This window comes from Cydia fagiglandana, chromosome 19 (assembly GCF_963556715.1).
Source record: "Cydia fagiglandana chromosome 19, ilCydFagi1.1, whole genome shotgun sequence".
Taxonomy (NCBI): Eukaryota; Metazoa; Arthropoda; class Insecta; order Lepidoptera; family Tortricidae; genus Cydia; species Cydia fagiglandana.
The window spans coordinates 6,044,752-6,068,739 of record NC_085950.1 but is presented as its reverse complement, the minus strand read 5'-3'; the positions used below and the strand labels follow the sequence as shown (position 1 = coordinate 6,068,739).

The following is a 23,988-nucleotide window of genomic DNA, read 5'->3' as shown; positions in this document are numbered from 1 at the left end:
AATATAATACCAGAAAAAACGGCTAAGTAAAGTTGTATTTATAATAAACGATACAGTCCTTAGTCGTTTTCTAGGTTTCCGTGCCCTTGAGACTGACCTTGATGGAGGTGAGCGAAAGATGCGTGAGCCTCGTCAGCGCCGCCAACGGCTGTAAATCCCTCGTGAGCGACAAGCCCGCCATGCTCTTGAGCCTGAGTTCGCGCAGCTGCGACAGGGACCCCAGAGGCGCGGGGTCGAGCAGGGCGGAGCGGATGGCGAGCGCGGAGAGCGCGCGCAGGTTGGAGGCGCCGCGGCACACCGCCTCCACCGCGCTGGCGGGGCAGCGGCACATCTCTATCCTGGGGAGTGACGGTTTGAGGTGAGGCAGAGATACGAGGGCGGGATGATAAGTTTCCGAAACGGCACAGAAATAAGACAATATATATAAATGTTATATTTTATTTTTCAACGTAGGTCCCTTCTGAGTCCACGCACTTGGCCCAACGTTTCTCCAAGGCTATTATCCCATTTCTAAAAAACGATTCTTCGAGTCCCTCAAAATACCTATTAACAGCTTCTATGACTTCAGAGTTCGACGAAAATTTTTGTCCGCCTAGCCACTTTTTGAGATTTGGGAACAAATGGAAGTCGCAAGGGGCCAAATCTGGTGAATACGGGGGATGAGGTAACAATTCGTAGTGCAAATCTTCGATTTTAGCCATTGCAATTTTAGCCGTGTGAACAGGGGCGTTATCCTGATGGAGTAAAATTTTTTACTTATTTAAATGAGGCCTTTTCTCTTTGATTGCGTTATCGAGGTTTTGTAGCAGATCAGCATAATATTGGGCGTTAATGGTTCTTCCCTTTTGAAGGTAATCCACGAAAACCAGTCCTTTGGAATCCCAAAATACGGTTGCCATTACTTTACCGGCTGACAAAACCACTTTTGCTTTCTTAGGGGCAGGTTCACCCCGATTTGTCCACTGCCTAGACTGTTCTTTTGTCTCAGGCGTGTAGTGGTGGATCCACGTCTCGTCAACCGTTATGTAGCGACGTAAAAACTCGTTAGGATTATGCCTGTACTTCTTCAAACACTCCGTCGAAACATCCTTGCGGGTTAGTTTTTGCTCGTCTGTTAAGAGACGCGGCACCCAACGAGCACAGAGCTTGTTCATTTCCAAGTGTTGGTGCAAAATGTTAAAAACACGTTCTTTTGAAATGTTTACCATCTCTGCTATTTCCACCAACTTCACACGGCGATCATCCAATACAATTTTTTTTACTTTGTTGATAATTTCCGGAGTCGTTACCTCATTGGGCCGTCCGCTGCGGGGAGCATCTGTACAGCTCTGCCGACCACGTCTGAAGTCGACAACCCAAGTGTGAACTGTGCTTAAAGAAGGCGAAGAAGATCCTAAAACGCGATCCAGTTTGGTTTTAATTTGTGTTGCAGTTTTGCCTTTCAAAACATAAAACTTAATTACCGCACGCACTTCCGATTTTTCCATTTTCACGAAAATGAATACAGTTTTTCTTTAGGTCGCTTTAATATATTATTATTTATATTATAAAAACTTGATATTGCTTCCGCATTAACGTAAAAGCCAAGAGGTTAGAATGACATTATTACTTTTTTAATTATATTTTTTTTAATCTTTCATTTCGGAGACTTACCAGCCAGCCCTCGTACCTAAGCCAGGCCCCCGCAGGACTAACATAAAAATAGAGTTAGACTAAGAAAAATCTGCAATGATTTTGATAGCATACGAATTGCAAGCGATATTTATGGGTCAAAAATGTACAGTTCGCGCGAACACACTAGTTTTCTCTCCTGTGGGCAATAGTTAACAGCTTGTGGACATGTAAGTAATGATTTTATCATAGTTCTCTAAATAAAAGGAGGACCTTTTCACGTGGATAAGGGTTTAATAAGAAAAGAACCTTTATAGCCCTTAACTCTTGTGTATGTCTACAGGGGAGACGTTTTCTGTTTGACCCATATAACTCATAATTTCATAGAAGTTTCACCAGGCGTGGCTCACTCCACAATTTCGTCGCTTTGCAACAGGTAGCTACAAGTACATCCGTCCCACACCAATTTTGGTGACTAGGCATAAGCTGCGCGTGGCGCTGTCGCCACCTAGCGGCCATATCTGTGCTGATCGTAACAGACGCGTTTTGTTAGAGAGTGAGTCTTCTGTACCTAGTACTATTTCATGGTCTGTGCCGTCGGCTTGACCTGTGAGATTACGCTATTCATACAACTATCGAGAACACGTAGTACTTATGTCCCCGCGCCGTCCAGCCGCGCGCGCGCTCCTCCTCCCCCGCCGCCCCCGCCCCGCGGGGGGCCCGAGCAGAGGCGCGCGAGCGCGGTTCATCAGTACGCTTTCATTCCGCTACGCGAGTGCACGGTGTCTATAGTTAACAACGACGTAGTTCGTTCGAGATCATTAAGATCGACAATATTGTGTTATAGGATTGTTTTCACCAATAATGATGGTAAGTGAACTCTTTGTAAACTGTAAGTGCTTGTGACTTTTATTTCAGATAACCTTTTAAGGTCCAATACCAACTTGTACTGTGCCAACATACAAGTGACTTTCAAAATCAAGGCTCGATATACAGATGCAAATGTGCGAGTCGCGTTTCCCATTCGGAACCGATTCGATTTATGTTTTAATTTGCTGTCTCTGCGGTCTTTCCAACCCAGAGCGGTAGATTTATATTTGCACCTCGAGTTCCAAGCATTACTGTACTTTGGTGGCTTTATAGCGATCCGTACGTACCATTGTAACGACCCGCGTGACTACTTTCTTTTAAGAGTCACTTAGACCACTTAAAGTCTATGTACGGCCCATATTTATGAGCCGTACGGGTCAGAATGGTCAGCCATACGGGTCAATCTGGTGAGCCATACGACCCAGCTTGTTGACCCGTACGGACCAGCTTGTGAGCCGTGCGGGCCAGATTAGTGAGCCGCACGGATCAGTCTGAGCCGTACGGCTCAGACTATGACCCCCTACGGCTCACCTTTTTGAGCCGTACGGGTGACTTTGGCGAGACGTACGGCTCACTTTGACACGTTGTACGGGTCAATTTTATTTTACGTATGGATCATTAAATGAGCCGTGTTAGTCAATAGTTAAAAATGCGGGCACAATAACTCACAGAATCCCTATTGTTTTTTTTAGGCAACGGGATCGGGAGATATGCGGTCCCTTGGATCTCTTCTGGACTGGGAGGCGGATGACCCTGGTGACAAAGTGATCCTCGGCAGGCTGGTACGCCTAATTACAGCACACCTCCCGGACGGCTGGCAAGAGTGGAAGGTTCATACATACACCAGAGAAGACCTGCTGGGGAGCGAACTGGACCCGCAAATTTTAAATAAAATCAGGTTTGCCATCCCAACAGTAGGTCTGGCACGGGCGTTCTCACCGAACTGTTCCTCTCTTTCTGAGAGAACCTACAGAGACATAAAACTCAAGCTACTAGAGTGGCCCTTGTGTGTGGGGTTAATTACCGGCCCTGCCTCACTAGCAGCGCGAATACGGGGTTCCGCAGTACAGAATGAATTGGTTGTCGCTGCTCTGGCAGACATGAAACCCCTACTGATCGGCAGGGAGGAGGCTAACCACGAGTTATCCAGCGACCCTGAAGACAACGGCTCTGTCTCGCATGTTTCTCGGCGCAGCAACAGCTCTGCTCGTACAACTAAACGTCAAGACAGATTAAGTAAGTTAGAGGAAAATCAGGTGGCGCTAAAGGAGATGCTGGAGTCCTTCATGAAAAAATTTGAAACACCATTTGACTCACAGGAGAACTCGGCTTACGAAAGCTCAGATGATGACTGCGTCTCAGCTCACTGCTCAGATGTCGACGACCCAATAGCCCCTGAACAGGCTCCAGACGAAGCTACCCCTACGTGGGAGCCCCTTGAGGCTCCATTAGGTTCTGAAGAAGATTTTGACTGGTTACCCTGCACTAAGCCACAGGATCCTGTTATACCCAACCCAAAACCGCACATTGCAGAGCAGGGGATTAAAGTACTAAGACTAGGTGACACCACGTATAACCAGATTAGGTACGTTGAAGTACAGAAAAAATTACACGCGGCGCCGGTTTTTGGTGCTTTAAAAGCCAACCCAATCTTAGTCAAGCATACGACACCTAACCCTATGCAGGAACAACTAGGTAAAATGGACTATGTTCTTGGTACAATGGTCCACGGGCTTTTGATGCAAAGAGATGCCTTACATGTGGCTCTTAAGGAACTTTCAAATAAGCATCCTGGCCTCAAAGAGGATCTCAAGAGTCTCCTGTCTTCTGGATCTGCCACGAAGACTATATCAGACGATCTTCTTCAATTTGCATGTGGTCGTAGGAATGAAATTATAGAGCAGAGGAGGAACTTTCTTATCCCCAAAGATGACTACCAGGCGTCGCTTCTGAATTCGGTCCCCCCATCAACTACTCATCTCTTCTGTGAGTCAAAGCTCACGGAGGTTCTTAAGCTACCGCCACAACAGACTTTCTTTCGGAACCACTATAAAAAACCGGTACAACCGAAACACCACAATGGAGCAACCGGTTTCTCCCAGGGAAGAATCTCCAAAAAGAAGACGTTTGTCAAGCCCAGAAGTCGTCCATCCGAAAAAACGGGATCTAGCTCAAGACGTTCCGACAAGAGGAATCACTCTAATCCCTCATCAACCCGGGGGCGCTCGTCGAAAGGACACTCTTCGAAGAAACATAGAAGTGCCTGAGATACGGCTTTTCAGAGGAGGCAGGCTTCGCTCATTCCTAGAAGTCTGGAAGAAGGAGGGAGCCCCCAAAAGCATCCTAAGCATTGTAGAGGGGTACACAATCCCGTTCATATCAAAACCTCCTCTGATTCCATTTCATGCTCAAATGGTAAGAAATTTCGAAACAAAGGAAATGACACAAGAGATAAACTCCCTCATAAAGCAAGGCATTTTAGAACGAACCTCAGCTCAATCAGGTTTTCTTTCAACGATGTTCCCGGTTCCAAAATCAGATGGCAAGAATCGACCCATAATCAACTTGCGAGGTCTAAACAGGTATCTTCAGCCAAAGAAATTTCGCCTGTTAAACCACTTCAAAGTACCTCACTTTCTGCAACCAGGAGATTTTCTTGTAAAAATCGACATCTCACAGGCATATTTTCACGTGCCTATAAAAATTCAACACAGAAGATTTCTAGCAATAGTCAATCAGGGTCAGACCTTACAGTTCACGTGTCTGCCGTTCGGTCTTTCTACAGCTCCCCTCACGTTTGCAAGGCTGTCAAACTGGGTGGCATCACGGCTCCAGGACATGAACATAAGAGTGATAGTCTATCTCGACGACTTCCTTCTAGCCTGCCAGGATCCAATAAAACTACGAGAGGATGCCATCAAAGCAGCGAATTTTTTGACAAGGCTAGGTTGGATCATAAACGCAGAAAAATCTCTAAACGAACCTTCGCAACAAATCGAGTACCTCGGAATTATGTGGAATACTTTGCAAAGCGTAACATCACTACCTCAAAAGAAAGTTCAATCGATAGAAAAAGACTTAAACCAAATCCTAAAAGACCGCAAGTGGAGTTGGGAGCTCGCCAAGAGCTTGCTGGGCAAACTAAATTTTGCCAGTTTCGTAATCCCTCTAGGAAGGTTACACTCCAGAGTTCTACAAAGAGCAGCCAACCGCTTACCAGAACATCAGAAGAAGAAAATGCTTCCCATAACATCAGAAACTCTTCAGGAATGCGTCTGGTGGCAAAAAAACCTGAAACAAAACGGAAGTCTGGTAACGTACCGAAAGACAGCTTTTATAACTTCAGACGCATCAGATCAAGGTTGGGGAGCTCAGATAGACGAAAAGATGATCAGCGGTCTATGGACTCCAGTTCAAAAACGATGGCATATAAACAGAAAGGAACTATATGCGGTACTACAAGCTTTTCGATCGGAAATGACTCATCTAAGGGAGAAAAGGGTCATAATCCAGTCGGACAATCGAACGGTTGTGGCGTATATCAAGAAGCAAGGAGGAACCCGATCTCGTCACCTGACAATACTTGTGTCCCAACTACTCCATACAGCACAGACCCTGCGGACAGAACTATGCCCTCAATATATCCCGGGCATCTACAACGACATAGCAGACAGTCTATCTCGTCAGAAACCCCTGGCAGACTGGCATCTGTCCCAGCATGTGACGAACATGATATTTTACAAATGGGGAACACCGGAAATAGACTTATTTGCAACGAAAGAATCCAGGGTGGTCCCTGCCTATGTCTCACGGGACGCGAAGGACAAAGAAGCCCAGTTCGTCGATGCTTTCAGCAGGGTATGGCGGTTCAATCTGGCTTGGATTTTCCCTCCTCCGTCTGTAATTCCACGAGTATTAGCCCACCTGAATCATGCAAAGGGAACATACATCATGATAGTGCCACGGTGGGAGAAAGTTTTTTGGAGGTCGGATCTGAAGTCGAGATCAGTGGATCCCCCGTTCCAGATTCGCAACCTCAATCATCACCTGTTAGACATGACATCCCAAGCGAGTCTTCCGAATGCCCAAAACTTACGCTTGGAAGCATGGAGGATACGGGGTGGTCGACCATAACTTCAGACTGGCACGGTGAGGATTTGGAACTCCTCAAAAAGTCTTGGAGGGCGTCTACGTTGAAAACTTACTCGGCTCCTTGGAAAACTTGGTTAGACCGGTGCAAAGCTCTAGGAATTGACCCATACAATCCTGATGGAAATTCTGTAGCTCAACACCTAAGCTACCTATTTAGGATAAAGAAGTTATCTGCCAGTACAGTAAAATTACACAAGTCAGTCATCGCAAATTTCGCTAACCCAACAAAGAGGGAATCCATCTCTAACAATATTTTAGTAAAACAGATGATTAAAGCCATCGAATTAGCAGAACCCACTTCTGTTAAAAAACGTATTTGGGATATACAACAACTAATTGATTGGATGGAGAGAAAGCCCATACAAGAAGACAGCATCTTTCAGGTCTCCCGTCATCTTGCACTTTTACTGTTAGTGGCATCTGGTAGGCGAGTTCATGATCTTACCCTACTAAACATAAACGAGGCAAGCATGCTACTTACTGATGCGGATGTTACATTCTGGCCCGATTTTGGTTCCAAAACGGATAGTACAACCCATAGACAGTCGGCCTGGCAGCTTTCGGTGATACCTAATGAGAAATTGGATCCGGTTCGGTGGACAAAACTATACCTGTCTCTGTCAGAGACCAGAAGGTCAACAGGAAATATTCAGATTGATTCTCTTTTTATCACCACAAGGGGACCAGTTAAGGCAGCTTCGAGAGCAATTATTGCAGGCTGGATCAAGACAGCCTTTGTGGAGCTAAGTCTTCCTTTTCCTCCTGGAAGTATTCGCTCGGCAGTCGCCTCTTCCAGAAGGGACAACAACATGCCTATAGATAACATTCTTAGAAATGGAAATTGGCGAAGCGAACGCAATGTTCTTAAGCATTACTTTAAAGAAGTAATAAGGCCCTCTGTTTTTGTACGTAATTCTAATGCCGATTTAATTGATTCTAGTTTTAATACGTTGTGACCGACTTCAAAAGTCCGTTCTGTTAAACTTTTAACTAGCAAATTGATTATTTTCTATCGATCTCGTTTAGAAATGTTTAGACTGAAATTCACTATTTTTAATTATAGAGTTAAACAACCAGTTAATATGTTGTTAAACTTGTTAATCTTTGATCTCAATTATCTATATGCTGTGTTTTTAATTATTCTTACAATTCCTCGTATGTAACTAGTACAGGAATTACTTTTCATCCGAGTTGGATGCATGATTGTTTAAGTTTGTTTTGTTTTCTTTTAACAACAAGTGTAAGTTTCTGTTGATTATTTTTATTATAGTTCTTAATGTGTATTACATTAAGTCGTCAATACGGCATACCCGTTTATTGTTTTAAACTTGTGCCAAATGATTATTTCTATAATAAAACTTAACGTATCACATATGATAGCTATTAAGAGTGCTATTACATTTCGGGGTTGAGCGAGTTTAGGTATTTTACGCGCTGCGGCAGGCCGTGCGAGCTCAGTATTCCGATCCCTTCTACCACACTCGCACTACCATGATGGATTAAACATTCTTGATCCTTCGCGAAGCATATTGAAATCAACCATAACAACACTAACTGTACTTAACTTATAAAGTCCTAAAACTGTTATTTGGTAAGTACGAAAATACTAAATGCAGTGCAAATGTACATAGGGGCTGTTCATAAATTACGTCATCTATTTTTGACCCCCCCATCCCTCAAATCATCCAAAAATCATGCTTCGGATGACTCTGTTTCCTCCTACGTCATGCTACCATCATCCGATGTCCAGACCCCCTCCCCCCTCCTCCCATTTGAAACGACGTAATTTATGAATAGCCCCATACTCGTACTTATGTTATGAACGTATATTACTCGAAAGAAATTATAGGTACTCGCTTATTTACAAGAAACAAGTTACAAGAAACTGAAGATACACAGGGTCTGATGATGGAGCTGGAAGGTGGCCACGGGTACCAGTCTATCATGTAACTAAACCACTTCGTGTTTGGGCTCGTTTGATTCGTCTCAACAAGATCTTTGACACAAGACAGTACTCAGGGTCTGATGATGGAGCTGGAAGGTGGTCACCATTACCAATCAACCATACAACTAAACCACATCGTGTTTAGGCTCGTTTTATTCATCTCAACAAGATCTTTGACACTATATAGGTGATACTCAGAGTCTGATGATGGAGCTGGAAGTTGGTTACCGGTACCAATCAACCATGCAACTAAACCACTTCATGTTTAGGCTCGTTTGACTAGTCTCAACAAGATCTTTGACACTAGGTGATACTCAGAGTCTGATGAAGGAGCCGGAAGGTGGTCACCGGTACCAATCAACCATGCAACTAAACCACTTCATGTTTAGGCTCGTTTGATTAGTCTCAACAAGATCTTTGACACTAGGTGATACTCAGAGTCTGATGATGGAGCTGGAAGGTGGTCACCGGTACCAATCAACCATGCAACTAAACTACTTCGTGTTTAGGCTCGTTTGATTCGTCTCAACAAGATCTTTGACACTAGGTGATAAACCAAACACGAAGCCAAAACAAGAAGTGGTTCAGTTATGTGATAAACTGGTACCCGTCGCGACCTTCGAGCTCCATCATCAGACCCTGAGTAGTATCTTGTGTCAAAGATCTTGTTGCGACGAATCAAACGAGCCCAAACACGAAGTGGTTCAGTTACATGGTAGACTGGTACCCGTGGCCACAGTCCAGCTCCATCATCAGACCCTGAGTACTATCTTGTGTCAAAGATCTTGTTGAGATGAATCAAACGAGCCCAAACACGAAATGGTTTAGTTGCATGGTTGCTTAGTACCGGTGACCACATTCCGGCTCCATCATCAGACCCTGAGTACTATCTTGTGTCAAAGATCTTGTTGAGACGAATAAAACGAGCCTAAACACGAAGTGGTTTAGTTGCATGGTTGATTGGTACTGGTGACCACCTTCCGGCTCCATCATCAGACCCTGAGTACTATCTTAAGTCAAAGATCTTGTTGAGCCGAATCAAACGAGCCCAAACACGAAGTGGTTTAGTTGCATGGTTGATTGGTACCGGTGACCACCTTTCGGCTCCATCATCAGACCCTGAGTACTATTTTGTGTCAAAGATCTTGTTAAGACGAATAAAACGAGCCTAATCACGAAGTGGTTTAGTTGCATGGTTGATTGGTACCGGTGACCACCTTCCGGCTCCATCATCAGACCCTGAGTACTATCTTGTGTCAAAGATCTTGTTGAGACGAATCAAACGAGCCCAAACACGAAGTGGTTTAGTTGCATGGTTGATTGGTACCGGTGACCACCTTCCGGCTCCATCATCAGACCCTGAGTACTATCTTGTGTCAAAGATCTTGTTGAGACGAATAAAACGAGCCTAAACACGAAGTGGTTTAGTTGCATGGTTGATTGGTACCGGTGACCACCTTCCAGCTCCATCATCAGACCCTGAGTACTATCTTGTGTCAAAGATCTTGTTGAGACGAATCAAACGAGCCCAAACACGAAATGGTTTAGTTGCATGGTTGATTAGTACCGGTGACCACCTTCCGGCTCCATCATCAGACCCTGAGTACTATCTTGTGTCAAAGATCTTGTTGAGACGAATCAAACGAGCCCAAGCACGAAGTGGTTTAGTTGCATGGTTGACTGGTACTGGTGACCACCTTCCGGCTCCATCATCAGACCCTGAGTACTATCTTAAGTCAAAGATCTTGTTGAGCCGAATCAAACGTGCCCAAACACGAAGTGGTTTAGTTGCATGGTTGATTGGTACCGGTGACCACCTTCCGGCTCCATCATCAGACCCTGAGTACTATCTTGTGTCAAAGATCTTGTTGAGATGAATAAAACGAGCCTAAACACAAAGTGGTTTAGTTGCATGGTTGATTAATGGTACCGGTGACCACCTTCCGGCTCCATCATCAGACCTTGAGTACTATCTTGAGTCAAATAAATACATATAGAATGTCAGGTCGTTTCAAATATTTTTAATCCTGTCCGGTAGTTTATTAAACTGTACCATTATAAATTATAATACTATAAAAACAGTGCTAGGATCAAAGTCTCTCGTTGCGGTTTACACGCACACAGTATAGCGTTTTACACGGCGCCCGCCGCACACAATGATAAAAAACCTCGTCGTCGCCGTTGAAAATGTGCGGAGCCGACCGACACACGTCCTGCCTGTACAAGCTCTGCCGCGGCACTGAGCTGGCGAGCGCGCGTCATCGGTAATATAGAGTAGTTTTCAAAAAATTGCCAAAAAATTATAGTAGAATTTCATAAACACTAATGTATACCAACAGTATAAGCAAACGTTGCAGATTGCTTGAGTATGAAAATGACTTCGATATTAAGTAGATTTTCGTAGAAATTGACACTTGTTTCGGAGAGAAAATTGAGTTCGTTTTACTTTGATTTTCTCTTTCTCAAAGGTATGTAGGAAAAATATCGTTTGATATGCCTAAAGTACAGGGTATTAGTAATACAAAATAGCCAGGTTTAGCAGAGTAAACTTCTCAACATTTCCAAATAAGAGCTTGCCGTTCAGTGCTTCACGCGGTTTTTCGGAAACGACCATCAGAAAAAAATTCATTACTAATTTAATAAGTCCTTTTTCTAATATTTACAGCGATATTTAAAAAGATAAGAAGACGCTTTTACTGGAACAAGTACTCATTGTTTCTAATAATGAGCACAAAGTCCTGAATTTCGTCGACTAGTATCATCAATTTTGCATTATTTCGACTTTTCTTGTAAGAGCGCTCTTAATTGAATAGTCTGTTGATTACAAACATGTTGATTTTTTATTCTTTTGTTTAATTTACAAGCACTTACTTATCTTACCTACCTTTCAATCCATATTTTCCTACCTCATGTATTACATGTAGGTAGGGGTAATATAACACATATTCACAGTACGCTTCCCCGCGTCGTCAGAACCTAAACATATCTCACAGGTCAAGCCGACGGCACAGACCATGAAATAGCAAACGTTTTTCCCCCGAAGGGATAAAAACGATATATTTCATGTCTTGCCTAGGCTTGACCAAGTAATGCCTTGACGACTCGCAATCTCAAGGTACTGATGAACCGCGCTCGCGCGCCTCTGCTCGGGCCCCCCGCGGGGCGGGGGCGGCGGGGGAGGAGGAGCGCGCGCGCGGCTGGACGGCGCGGGGACATAAGTACTTCGTGTTCTCGATAGTTGTATGAATAGCGTAATCTCACAGGTCAAGCCGACGGCACAGACATGAAATATATCGTTTTTATCCCTTCGGGGGAAAAACGTTTGCTATTATTTATTCTGTGACGGAACTTTATGGTTCGCAGGGAACGATATAAAACCGGTTACTCTTGGCTTTCGGAGACTCTCGGTTAAACTCGTTGTCATACGTGAAAGAGATAGCAACACTTACTCGTTCTATCTCGCTACGATATTTTCAATTTAACCAGTTAATTTCGTTCCACAAAAACGGAAGTCGAACGAATTAGGCATAAACCAGTATCTTAATAGAACAGTTCTTTAACCGGTAACCGCAAACGGAAACGAAATCCTCTTCGTTCCCTAGTGATTGAACGAAACTGGTTTGAAAAATAAAACGGTTTCCGAGCCCTGCCCAGTACAGTATAGTCATACCTCTCTAGCTCGTCCAGCTGTTTGACATGCTCTCCGAACTGCTCCCAGAACACGGCGTCGCTCTGCGGCAGCAGCATCTTGCGCAGGTCCAGCCTCTTCGTGCCGTGCCGCCGGAGGGCCGCGAATAGGCCCAGTACAGTATAGTCATACCTCTCTAGCTCGTCCAGCTGTTTGACATGCTCTCCGAACTGCTCCCAGAACACGGCGTCGCTCTGCGGCAGCAGCAATTTGCGCAGGTCCAGCCTCTTCGTGCCGTGCCGCCGGAGGGCCGCGAATAGGCCCAGTACAGTATAGTCATACCTCTCTAGCTCGTCCAGCTGTTTGACATGCTCTCCGAACTGCTCCCAGAACACGGCGTCGTTCTGCGGCAGCAGCATCTTGCGCAGGTCCAGCCTCTTCGTGCCGTGCCGCCGGAGGGCCGCGAATAGGCCTCCCCAGTCGCTCACCTACATACAGATATTAATAATTTATTGTACTATAGAAATTATCATTATGTTAATAAAGTGTGAGCCGGTATTTGGCGTACAATATCGTGTTTCTAGTGCATGTTATTGAATATCTAATGCGCCTATGCGTCAACATCGTATGACATTATTAAAATTAAGACGAATGTTGGGATGATGATTATAATTACATTAATGTAGTGAACTTTATATGAGAGGGTGAAATATAGTTAACCTTCCTAGTATGAATGTCTAAGAATATAAGAGTATATATGTAGTACAGAGTACGGATCCGTACGAACGTGTCATTCTATTTCAGTCAGTACAGTCGACGTCAAAGATATACACATTTACACTTTTGCACCTTACTTCTTTGTAATAAGGCGAAAAATGTAAACATAATTGTGACGTCGACTGCACAAAAAGTTGACAGAAGTAGCATGACAAATACGAACGTTTCCGAGAAAATCCTTAACCCGTGGTTAGCGTGGTTACAAGAACAGACCCAGTACTCCGTTCTGCGCTCTATTTCTGTCCTAGTAGCTAAGGTGTTAGACCAGCTTAATATAACCCAAAGAACAATCTTGGCAAACGGCATCGCTTGAGCGTAAAGTGCAGTCTGCCCCACAGATATTAAATATTTACGTGTGAATTTTTCATCCTGACGTGCCGCCAGAGCTGTGGCGTGGCCGCCAGATCCCGCCACAGTCGGCACACGCGCGCACAATGCGCCAAGTCACGCATGCCCAGGTACTGGAATATCTGGAACAATCACAGTTTAATTAAGGTAGTGCCAGTGGCGTCACTATTATCCACTGAGGCCCGTGGTGATTTATCGAATGGGGGCTTGGGGACCTGCTACTTTTATAAAGCATGATCTCGCACATTTATACTCGGGAAGCACTATTTCATATGGTGGAACTGCCGGCAATAACAATGAACGGGCCAATTTAAATCCATATGTATCATAACAGTTGAAATTATTATTGTTTTTTTAAACCGTTTTACATGTTTTTATTTGTTAAGTTTACAATATGAATATTATGAATTCATGTTCTTACCTGTACAGCCACATTATAGTTGTGTTCCTTCGCCTTCTGGCAGAAGCCAGTGAAGTGGTCGATGTTCTCTTCCAGTCTGGGCCTTCCTCTTCGCCGCGGCGAGTCAGTGGTGGGCGAAGGCGCGGCGCCATTCGCCACTCGACCTCGCACTGGCAGCCACTGGTGGAACAACACTTATAATATCTTACCTGTACAGCCACATTATAGTTGTGTTCCTTCGCCTTCTGATAGAAGCCAGTGAAGTGGTCGATGTTCTCGTCCAGCCTGGGTCTTCCTCTTCGCCGCGGCGAGTAGGTAGGCGTCTGCGCGGCATCCTAGCCACTAGACTCCGCACCGGCAGAGTCACTGGTGGAACAACACTTATATCTTACCTGTACAGCCACATTATAGTTGTGTTCCTTCGCCTTCTGGCAGAAGCCTGTGAAGTGGTCGATGTTCTCCTCCAGCCTGGGTCTTCCTCTTCGCCGCGGCGAGTAGGTAGGCGTCTGCGCGGCATCCTAGCCACTAGACTCCGCACCGGCAGAGTCACTGGTGGAACAACACTTATATCTTACCTGTACAGCCACATTATAGTTGTGTTCCTTCGCCTTCTGGCAGAAGCCTGTGAAGTGGTCGATGTTCTCCTCCAGCCTGGGTCTTCCTCTTCGCCGCGGCGAGTCGGTGGTGGGCGACGGCGCGGCGCCGTTTGCCACTCGACCACGCACTGGCTTTGAGTCACTGGTGGAACAATACCTCTGTTAGCTGATGGTAAATACTTTCTTTAATAGGAATCGTTCTTAATTCTAACCCTTTAAGATGCGAGTTGACACGTCAAAGTAACTCTAATCATTTTAAACAATATTTTTGTGGAAGCTATATCGGTATGAGAATGATAAAGGGTTAAAGAAAGATCGAATCGTATATTCGCAATGGTACACCAACTCGAATTGCATGTATTGAAGTGAACAATCCATGTATGGTTTCCCCAAATTATCGCGCCGTATAATTTTACAGATTGAACATACATAAAGTACCACACTAAAAAACAGCCGTACCAATTATATTTTATTATAACTGCGTCAATTCTCAAAATATTAGCCTGAAAACTACTGAGGATTATTCACATCTCATACATGCAAAATTCTTAAACGCCATCTGTGAATGAAACCTATAATATCTTGTACTGAACGTAAAATACCTTACCTTTTTATCTTGTAAAAGGTCGCTATAGCAAACAAAAACTATATTGGCTATAAGATTTATTACTTTGATACATTTTCTCTACAGTAGCACAAGTAAGAATATATATATATACACAATAAATAAGTGACCTGTAAGAGAATTATTTTTAATGGTTTAAAAATCCTGCAAAAAAACAAACAGAATATACATTTTGGAATTGTTTCTCAAAAATAAACAATGTCAGCAGAAGAAGTTGCTAAACGGGCGAGGTGATCAAAATGAACGTAACACATCTTCATTATTTAGATTTTAGAGAATAAGAGCGTGTGACCAAAGACACTAAACATTCATTTGAACACCTCATCCGGTTAGCTACTTTTGCTGGTGACTGTATGTATATTAACTCACATTATAGATGGGTCTAACGCGAATTATATTCAATTACCTTGACACACACACACACACATCCACTTATTTCCATACACTTTTCGTCGGGTAGATGCACAAATCTCTGTTTTGACATTTTGCTGGGACATCAGTCAGCCGTGACCACGACCAGTGAAACCTGTGTCGAAACGTCGGTAAATCAAGGTAATTGAATATAATTCGCGTTAGACCCGTCTATAATGTGAGTTAATATGTGTTCAAAACGCGAAAGTTTAAAATATTAGACTGTATGTATGTACTCAACATCCAATGTTTGGCTATATTTACTAGACATGCGCTCAAAGCTGTTAAAGATTACCTAATAATACATTTTCAGTAATGTCACTACTCTTAAAGTAAATATGTCACGTCATATTCAACCAATTTGACTCCTAGGCCACTATAGAACAATCGATATTTAATTTGCTTTGCAGTTCGCCGGACGATATCAGCCTGTCAGTTGTTCGGAATTGTCACCTTTTGCCTTTAACTGACAGTCCGGCGAACTGGTAATCAGTGGGCCCATAAAGTATGTTTTTTTCTTAGTTAGATCCCTTTTTACAAAAAAAAATTTCACCCAAAAAGAACCCTAACTTTTACATCAAACAAATTCACTTAGACCCATTTGCACCATCCCACTAACCCGAGGTTAAGCGGTTAAACCGTTAACCCAGTGTCAAATTGTACTGGTAACCATGGTAACTTCAGACTTAACTGGTTAACCCTGGGTTAGTGGAATGATGCAAGTGGGCCTTAATGAGGTAAACGTATTGGTGCTCGACGCGGTCCCAGTTCATGTCATCTTGAAACTTAAGTCATTGTCAATAGAGGTGACAGGAAGGTGTCATCTATAGGGCATTAGCATGTCAAGCACTAGTACGTTAATCTTACCTACAATAAATATTTCCAAATTATTTTAAAGGGATCAACTTAACAAAGAAATTCCCTTAAATCGAGTTAATAATTAGGAAAATATTAACTTTATCTGAATAATATTGGTTACCTATACACTAATTTGTATAAAATTTTAATACCTTACTCACAAACACAATTTTATTTATAAAATAGGCCTTATTTATTTATAGATTACTGAGATATTATGGTAATGGTAAAGTAACAATAAACTTCATATAATCCTTAATTATAGTTTCTTAATTTAATTAAAATGGATGGTGGTAATTTAAATATTAACTTATTTATATTTTGTCCTTATAGATACAATATCGTCACTACATAATGTGTTTAAGGTTACATCATCATTTTTTACACGATTTTAATATACGGAAACCTAAATGACAGTGATAAGAATTATAAAAAATCCAAGTTTCTAACTATGATGTCATTTATTAGAATTCATACTATTGTTGTCATAACATTGATCATACAAACATTTTCAAGTTTCTTGAAAATGTAACTAGCTTTTATGAGGGTCGATAAAGTTTAAGGTTCCGCACCCAAAGGGAGGGACAAAATCGGCTCAGTAGTTTTACCTCCACAGTGTAACACAATACAGAAACGTACAATTCATAGTCTGCTAAAATCGTAACCCTTATCCGGAAAAAGTAAGCTAGCTTTAATAGATACAAATCAATCTGATTTGCGTTAACACTTTCAGTGCCAAGAACCCGATAGTTGGGTTCATTTTGTATTGGAATAGGGACTTTTGGTAGGCGTGGCTCACTCCGCGATTTCGTCGCTTTGCTACAGGTAGCTAAAAGTACATCCGTTCCACCCCAATTTTGGAGAAAGCCATAAGCCGCGCGTGGCGCTGTCGCCACCTAGCGGCCATATCTGTGCTGATCGTAACAGACGCGTTTTGTTAGAGTGAGTCTTCTGTACCTAGTACTATTATATATTGTGTGCTCTTGGCACTGAAAGTGTTAAAGGTTCCAGGCCCTGGCATTGATGTAGTCCATTAAATTCTGCATCCGATATTATCTTAGTGTCAAGTTAATTGTGATTATACAGATTGCAGCGTGATGCTGCCCGTCTCATTGACGCCCAGTTATCTGAAACAATATACATTCATTAATTACTTTTACTACCACAAACCCGACCCGGACTCGGTCCGGATCCGGGTATGTCCTTAAACTACGTCCAAGACCACCGGTGGACGGGCAGCAGCGTCCCTCCAATTCGGTGTACTCGACTGCGATCGCCAACCCGCCCGCCAAGCGTGGCGATTATGGCATTCACCCCCCATCAAGGGGGAGGCCTATGTTCAGCAGTGGACGTCTTATGGCTGAGATGATGACGATGATGATGACTACCACAAAGGGCCCTTGGTACTGCTGTCTAAACTTTAACCTCCCTGGGGTATTGCATTTCGAGCATAAAAACGATTAGTTATGCTCCGTTTCCATTTTTTTACAAGTATTGATGCATAAGTACAGATTTTCAAAGTTACGTCCGTAAAATAGGTAATGGATAGTCAATTATTTAACATATGCATGTGTGTTGGGTAAACTCCATAGCGAAGTGAGATTTAGAATACTTGCAGATAAGTAAACATGCTGCCAGTAGCGGATTTAGTATATGTGTACATTTAGTTATGGACCCGGGTATGTCCTTAAACTACGTACAAGGTCACCGGTGGACGGGCAGCAGCGTCCCTCAAATTCGGTGTACTCGACTGCGATCGCCAACCCGCCTGCCAAGCGTGGCGATTATGGCATTCACCCCCCATCTTGCAGAATGGAGGTCCAAGGGGGAGGCCTATGTTCAGCAGTGGACGTCTTATGGCTGAGATGATGATGATGATGATGATACATCTAGTTACATCTTTTATATAAGAGTGATGCCCTTCCACAGCCATGAAAAACTGTGTCACCGTATGTGACAGTGCTTGTAGATTCTGTAATAGATTCAAAGGCAATTGATAAACGTGTGCGTGTGTGTGTGTGTGTGTGTGTGTATGTGTGTGTGTGTGTGTACGCACGGAGCAGGCTGCACTATAGCGCGCGGCACCACGATGAAGCGGCGGCCGTTGAGCACAGCCAGCGACTGCGGCAGCGAGCCACGCGCAGGTGACACCGCCCACACGCGAGCTCCGTCCGGACCGCCCGCCATCTGTAATACAATCGAAATTATACCAAGTGAAGTAATTTTTAAACATTTTTTTTACACGAAGCGCTGGTGGCCTAGCGGTAAGAGCGTGCGACTTGCAATCTGGAGGTCGCAGGTTCAAATCCCGGCTCGTACCAATGAGTGTTTCGGAACTTATGTACGAAGTACGAAATATCATTTGATATTTACTAGTCGCTTTTCGGTGAAGGAAAACATCGTGAGGAAACCGGACTAATCCCAATAAGGCCTAGTTTGCCCTCTGGGTTGGAAGGTCAGATGGCAGTCGCTTTCATAAAAACTAGTGCCTACGTCAAATCATGGAATTAGTTGTCAAGCGGACCCCCGGCTCCTATGTGAGCCGTGGCAAAATGCCGGGATAACGCGAGGAAGAAGAAGTATATTTTACACGTCAATTTTAATGTTTGATCAAGTTCATTGATTGTACAAGATGTGTAAAGTATAATGCGGGCTGTACACACTCGTAGAGAGACTCCGAGACAGGCCGAGAACGAGTGTGTACATGCTGCTCCCTTCTCGTCTCGCTCTTCCTTGTCTCGTCTCGCGCTTCTCCGATTTGATCGTAGCGGTGCCGAGACTTTCGGCGAAGCTCTCGACGAGTGTACAGTCGACATAAGAAATAAGCGTGTGGTTCTACAGTGTCATAACTTTGTGGTAACTGAATCGAGAAACATGAACTTTTGATGACCTCTAGCCGCCCAGAGACCTATAAAAAGGTCTCCTGTTCCATTCTAATTTGAATCTTGTGTCGACAAAATAAAATTTAATTGGCAAGGCATTGGCAAGGTTTGACGTATGGGCGGCTAGAGGATAATCGAAGTTATCGCAACGTTTTTAAGGTTCCGTATCCAAAACGGGACCCTATTACTAAGACTCCGTTGTTCGTCTGTCTGTCGCCAGGCTGCATCTCATGAACCTTGATAGCTAGGCAGTTGAAATTTTCACAGATGATGTATTTTTTTTGAAGCTATAACAACAAATACTAAAAACAGAATATGTATAATAGATATTTAAGTGAGGCTCACGGAAGCCACGTTTAACACATTTGTCCATACAACAAACGTGTTTTTTTTTGCCGTTTTTTGCGTAATGGTACGGAATCCTTCGTGCGCGAGTTTGACACGCTCTTGTCCGGTTTTTTAAAGTATAAAAATGGAATAAACACTATCCCCCTTATACATAAACATTTACTAAAGTTGACAAGCCGATAATAATCGTTTGTCCCTTTCCGACGTATCGGTATGATGAAATGGGACAAACGTCTTGTTGTTGTTTTGATGTTGTTTGTTTATGAATAAGGGGGTAAAGATGTACCTTCATTCTGAGCGTGACTCGTTTGTCTGCCGGCTGCGGGGCGGCGGCGGCGGGGGCGGCGGCGGGGCGCGCGCGCGGCAGCAGCGCGGGCGCGGGCGGGGGCAGGGGGAGCGCGGGGCGGCGCGCGGCCGGCGCCACCAGCGACGTCAGCCCCGACTTGTGCGTCAGCGGCGGCGGGGGGGACGACGGCGAACTGGACTTGCGGCAGTTCTGAAACAAATTATACAGCCCCAATAATTGCTCGGAGCGATGCCGAGCCAAACGGAGCCAAGAATGCCCAAAAGGAGGAGTGTCACCCCATTGATACTGTTACTTCACGGTTAAAAATGCATACTTACATGCGTTGCATAGAAAAAACACGCGCCATCAATATTACAAATAGGTAAGTGCGTATGTGCCATGTGAACACTCCGCGACCAGATGTCATGGAGCAAGGTTGCACCGACTGTCTATTATATTTACCTTGCAGAAGAAGGTCCCCTCTGGTCTAGGGGCCGTGAGGCCGACGCAGGCGAGGTGGTAGAGGCACAGACACAGCCCGCAGGCCAGCGTGGGCACTCCGCGACCACATGTCATGGAGCATGGTTGCACCAACTGTCTATTTTATTTACCTTGCAGAAGAAGGTCCCCTCTGGTCTAGGGGCAGTGAGGCCGGCGCAGGCGGGGTGGTAGAGGCACAGACACAGCCCGCAGGCCAGCGTGGGCACTCCGCGACCACATGTCATGGAGCATGGTTGCACCAACTGTCGGGGTGAGGTCTGGACAGAAAGAATTGTCGTTTAAAATGCTCTTTTAAATTCTACCGTGTCTCAATGCTGCTGCTGTATATAAAGAATGATGTAAAATATTGGAATAAGAGTTTACAGATTTTGGAATTTAAGAAAAATATGACATTACCTAAAACTCTTCAAGATATAAGACAGTACCTACTATCCAGGTGTTAATTAAAAATAAAATATAGATCTAAAAATTAAGAGTTTGGCTTCCGACCTATGCCTTCGAATATAACGAATAATAGAGTAACTATTCTACTTCAAAATTTTAGAAAATCCGTTACATCATTTTAGAAAATCCGTTATATCATTTTAGAAAATCCGTTATCTCATTTTAGAAAATCCGTTATAGTATTCTATACATCAAGAGTTATGTAAAATAACTGTTAATTATTTTTTTGCCATTCAATACAAAAATCGCTCACCAAGTCATGCTGTTCAATCTTGGCATCAACCGGCGACACGGGCGGGCGGCTCTGCAGCGGCGGCGGCGCCGGGGCCACCGGCACGGGCACCGGTACCGGGACCGGGATGACCGGTACCGGTACCGGAGCGACAGGTACCGGTACTGGAGCGACTGGTACCGGTACTGGAGCGACCGGTACCGGGATCGGTACCGGTACTGGAGCGGCTGGCGCCGACACGGCGGGGGCAGGCGGCGCCGTTCTGCCCGAGGTTACTACACTCGCGCGCATTCAGTACCCGCCGGGGAGGGCTCATTGCACTGTGTCAATCAACCCTCCAGACAATACAGTGGTCTTGCGGTCCATTTGATTCACGTAGCTTTAGAGAATATCATCTCAATGTATAGGACATATAAATCAGAAAACTGTAAGCCTAGCACGGGAGCGAGGGACAGTATCGCCACCGCGAGATAGACTACCCGTCTCTAATTTATAGTTAGAAAAAGACGGGTCTATCTCGCTCGGGAGATACTGTCGCGCCGTTCCTGTGCTAGGCCTACTGTTATGATAAAATATTCAATAATCAAATGGATCGCATTTCTAGGTATATCATATATGTACGTTGAATTACTTCAATCATCCATATAGCGGACGATTGATTATTTAAAATGTGGTTGGAAATGTGTCAAACCGTGAAATAGTTTTATATCAAGAAACTAATTTATTTTAAAATATACAAGCATGGTTTCCGTTGCCGATGTTCAGTACAAGATATTATGACAATTATGTAGTTACAAAATGGCTATGTGAATATGTGACGTTCCACGGAAAAAGGTACCTTATGGCGGCTGACGCTTACATCGCATAGCACCGCAATTATATTGCAGCGGCGTTAATAATAGCGTAAGCGCCAACCGCCATAAGGTACCTTTACCCGTGGGACGTCACATATTATTTGATCATGGCTAATTATCTAAAGCATAAAAACACATTACATATAACAAACCGAAACAAATCTAATCTCTTTCTCGATTTTCCATATTTAATAATAATGGAAAACTAAAAGGGATTTAGTTGTGTTTCCATTTGACAGCGGAGAAGGCTATTTAAATAAATCCGTTCAACAACAGCATATTATGTAACAATTAACAGTAAGTACAGATGTAGTGCATAATTTCTAACGAAGAGACGCTTTCCAGATAGATTTTCGTACATTCACCCCCCTGTTGCTATATCTATTGCACACGCATTTGTAGTGGGTTCACACTCCCTTAATTTAGCCTTTTATAAGCTCTTATCTTATGTTATCCATGACATTATACACGGTGTAACATGAGTAAACCGAATAATTTTAACAGCGTATTCCTGATCATATTTAGAGACAAAAATGTCCTATAAACTTTTTTTGATTTTCGCCTAGTTTCAGAGATATTATTAATTAAAAAAAAAACAAGTTATTATTGTTACATAGTGTAAAAGGCCTTCTTGATGGTGATGTTGCTGCTATGGGACGTAGTCTAAATATCCTTATTGATAGATGTCAAAAAGTGACAAGTAACACTGTAAAAAGTAGGTTCTACGAAAAAAAAAATTTTTATCAATTTTAAGTGACAAGTTTGCCAATAACATTTATTTTTTATGTACAAATACACTCAAAAAATTTAAAAAACAAAACAAAAATTTTTTTTTTTTGGCGAAATTGACCTAAACTCATATTACATTTTTTACTTCTTTTGACCTCAGAAATGCGTGGTTAAAATTATTCGGTTTACTCATGTTACACCGTGTCTATCGATACTCCAAGTAAGTAATGTCACTCAAGATCCCACCTAACATGGCGACCCTGCCAGTGCTACCTTGCATGTTAAGGTGGCCACTGACGAGCATTCCAACAGTCCAAATAGCGTGGCTGCAATCCAAAATCGGTCCGTGAATGTCAAAAACGTACAATGTTTAATATTAGGATGCCGTCCATTTGGATAAATGCATTGTAACGGCATCCATTTGGAAGGCTCGTCAGTGGCCTGCTTTATACCTGCATTGCTATTAAACTCGCAGTGACATTGACAACCGGCATCATGGGCGGGACAGGAATATAATTATGCGTGTGCAATAGATAGCAAGTATGTACGAAATATCATTAGATATTTGCCAGTCGCTTTTCGGTGAAGGAAAACATCGTGAGGAAACCGGACTAATCCCAATAAGGCCTAGTTTCCCCTCTGGGTTAGAAGGTCAGATTGCTTTCGTAAAAACTAGTGCCTATGCCTACGTTAAATCATGGTATTAGTTGTCAAGCGGACCCCAGGCTCCCATGAGCCGTGCCAAAATGCCGGGATAACGCCAGGAAGAAGAAGAAGAATAGACAGCAAGTATAGCAACAGGCGGGGCAATGTTCGAAAATCTATCTGGAAAGCGGCTCTGCTTTAGGAAGACGCGTGCGTTTGATGTGAACCGTATAGCCTTCCCCGTGTGTTTGCTAGTTAGTAAATACCTGTTTTTCTTGATGGCCTGCGTGTTGTTGTTGTCGGCGGCGGCGGCGGGGACGGCGGGCTTCTTGGCGGGCGCGGCGGGCGTGCGGTTGAGGCGCGGTTGCATTGACTTCACCTATAGAACATTAATTGGCGTCAAAACTAATGGTCTCGCGAGAATATACAGTGGTAAGGTAAACGTACTAGTGCTCGACAACCTAATGCCCAATTGATGACAAGTTTCAAGATGGCATGTACTAGGACCGTTACACGATACGTTTACCTTATATGAAATTGTAGAAATTAAATATGTAAAATGAAAGTAAAGGCTTGTTTCAACAATCTCACATTTGTTAACAGAAGAGAGAGTCAGCATACATATAAGTCACTATGTGATATCCGGCCGGATATTAAAATAAAGGCCGGATACCGGATAGTAACCGAATATTCGGTGCATCTCTACTTGATACATAACTTTATATTGTAAACAAAAATCAAGGTGCATACCGGGTGTGGCCTGTAACAAGAGCAAATAATTGAAACATAGATTGTACTCCTCAAACGGTGACACTTTTGTTCAACAACTTTTAAAAATGATGAAGT

General features: G+C 43.6%; 1 protein-coding gene and 1 long non-coding RNA gene across 2 annotated transcripts in view; both read right to left on the bottom strand.

The window, feature by feature from the left end:
* Positions 1-23,988, bottom strand: part of LOC134673996 (uncharacterized) — a 36,812-nt gene that overhangs the window by 4,816 nt on the left and 8,008 nt on the right. Inside the window, exons 8-12 of the mRNA XM_063532051.1 lie at positions 23,409-23,521; positions 14,307-14,469; positions 13,337-13,453; positions 12,549-12,694; positions 98-338 (exon numbers count right to left, since the gene is read on the bottom strand). Coding sequence (XP_063388121.1) covers positions 98-338; positions 12,549-12,694; positions 13,337-13,453; positions 14,307-14,469; positions 23,409-23,521 — 780 coding nt within the window. The remainder of the gene's footprint in view (positions 1-97; positions 339-12,548; positions 12,695-13,336; positions 13,454-14,306; positions 14,470-23,408; positions 23,522-23,988) is intronic.
* LOC134674009 (uncharacterized) lies at positions 19,869-21,061 on the bottom strand. The gene is made up of 3 exons (XR_010099544.1): positions 20,936-21,061; positions 20,349-20,495; positions 19,869-19,947 (listed from the first exon to the last, which is right to left on the bottom strand). It is a non-coding gene; the product is annotated as an uncharacterized LOC134674009 (long non-coding RNA).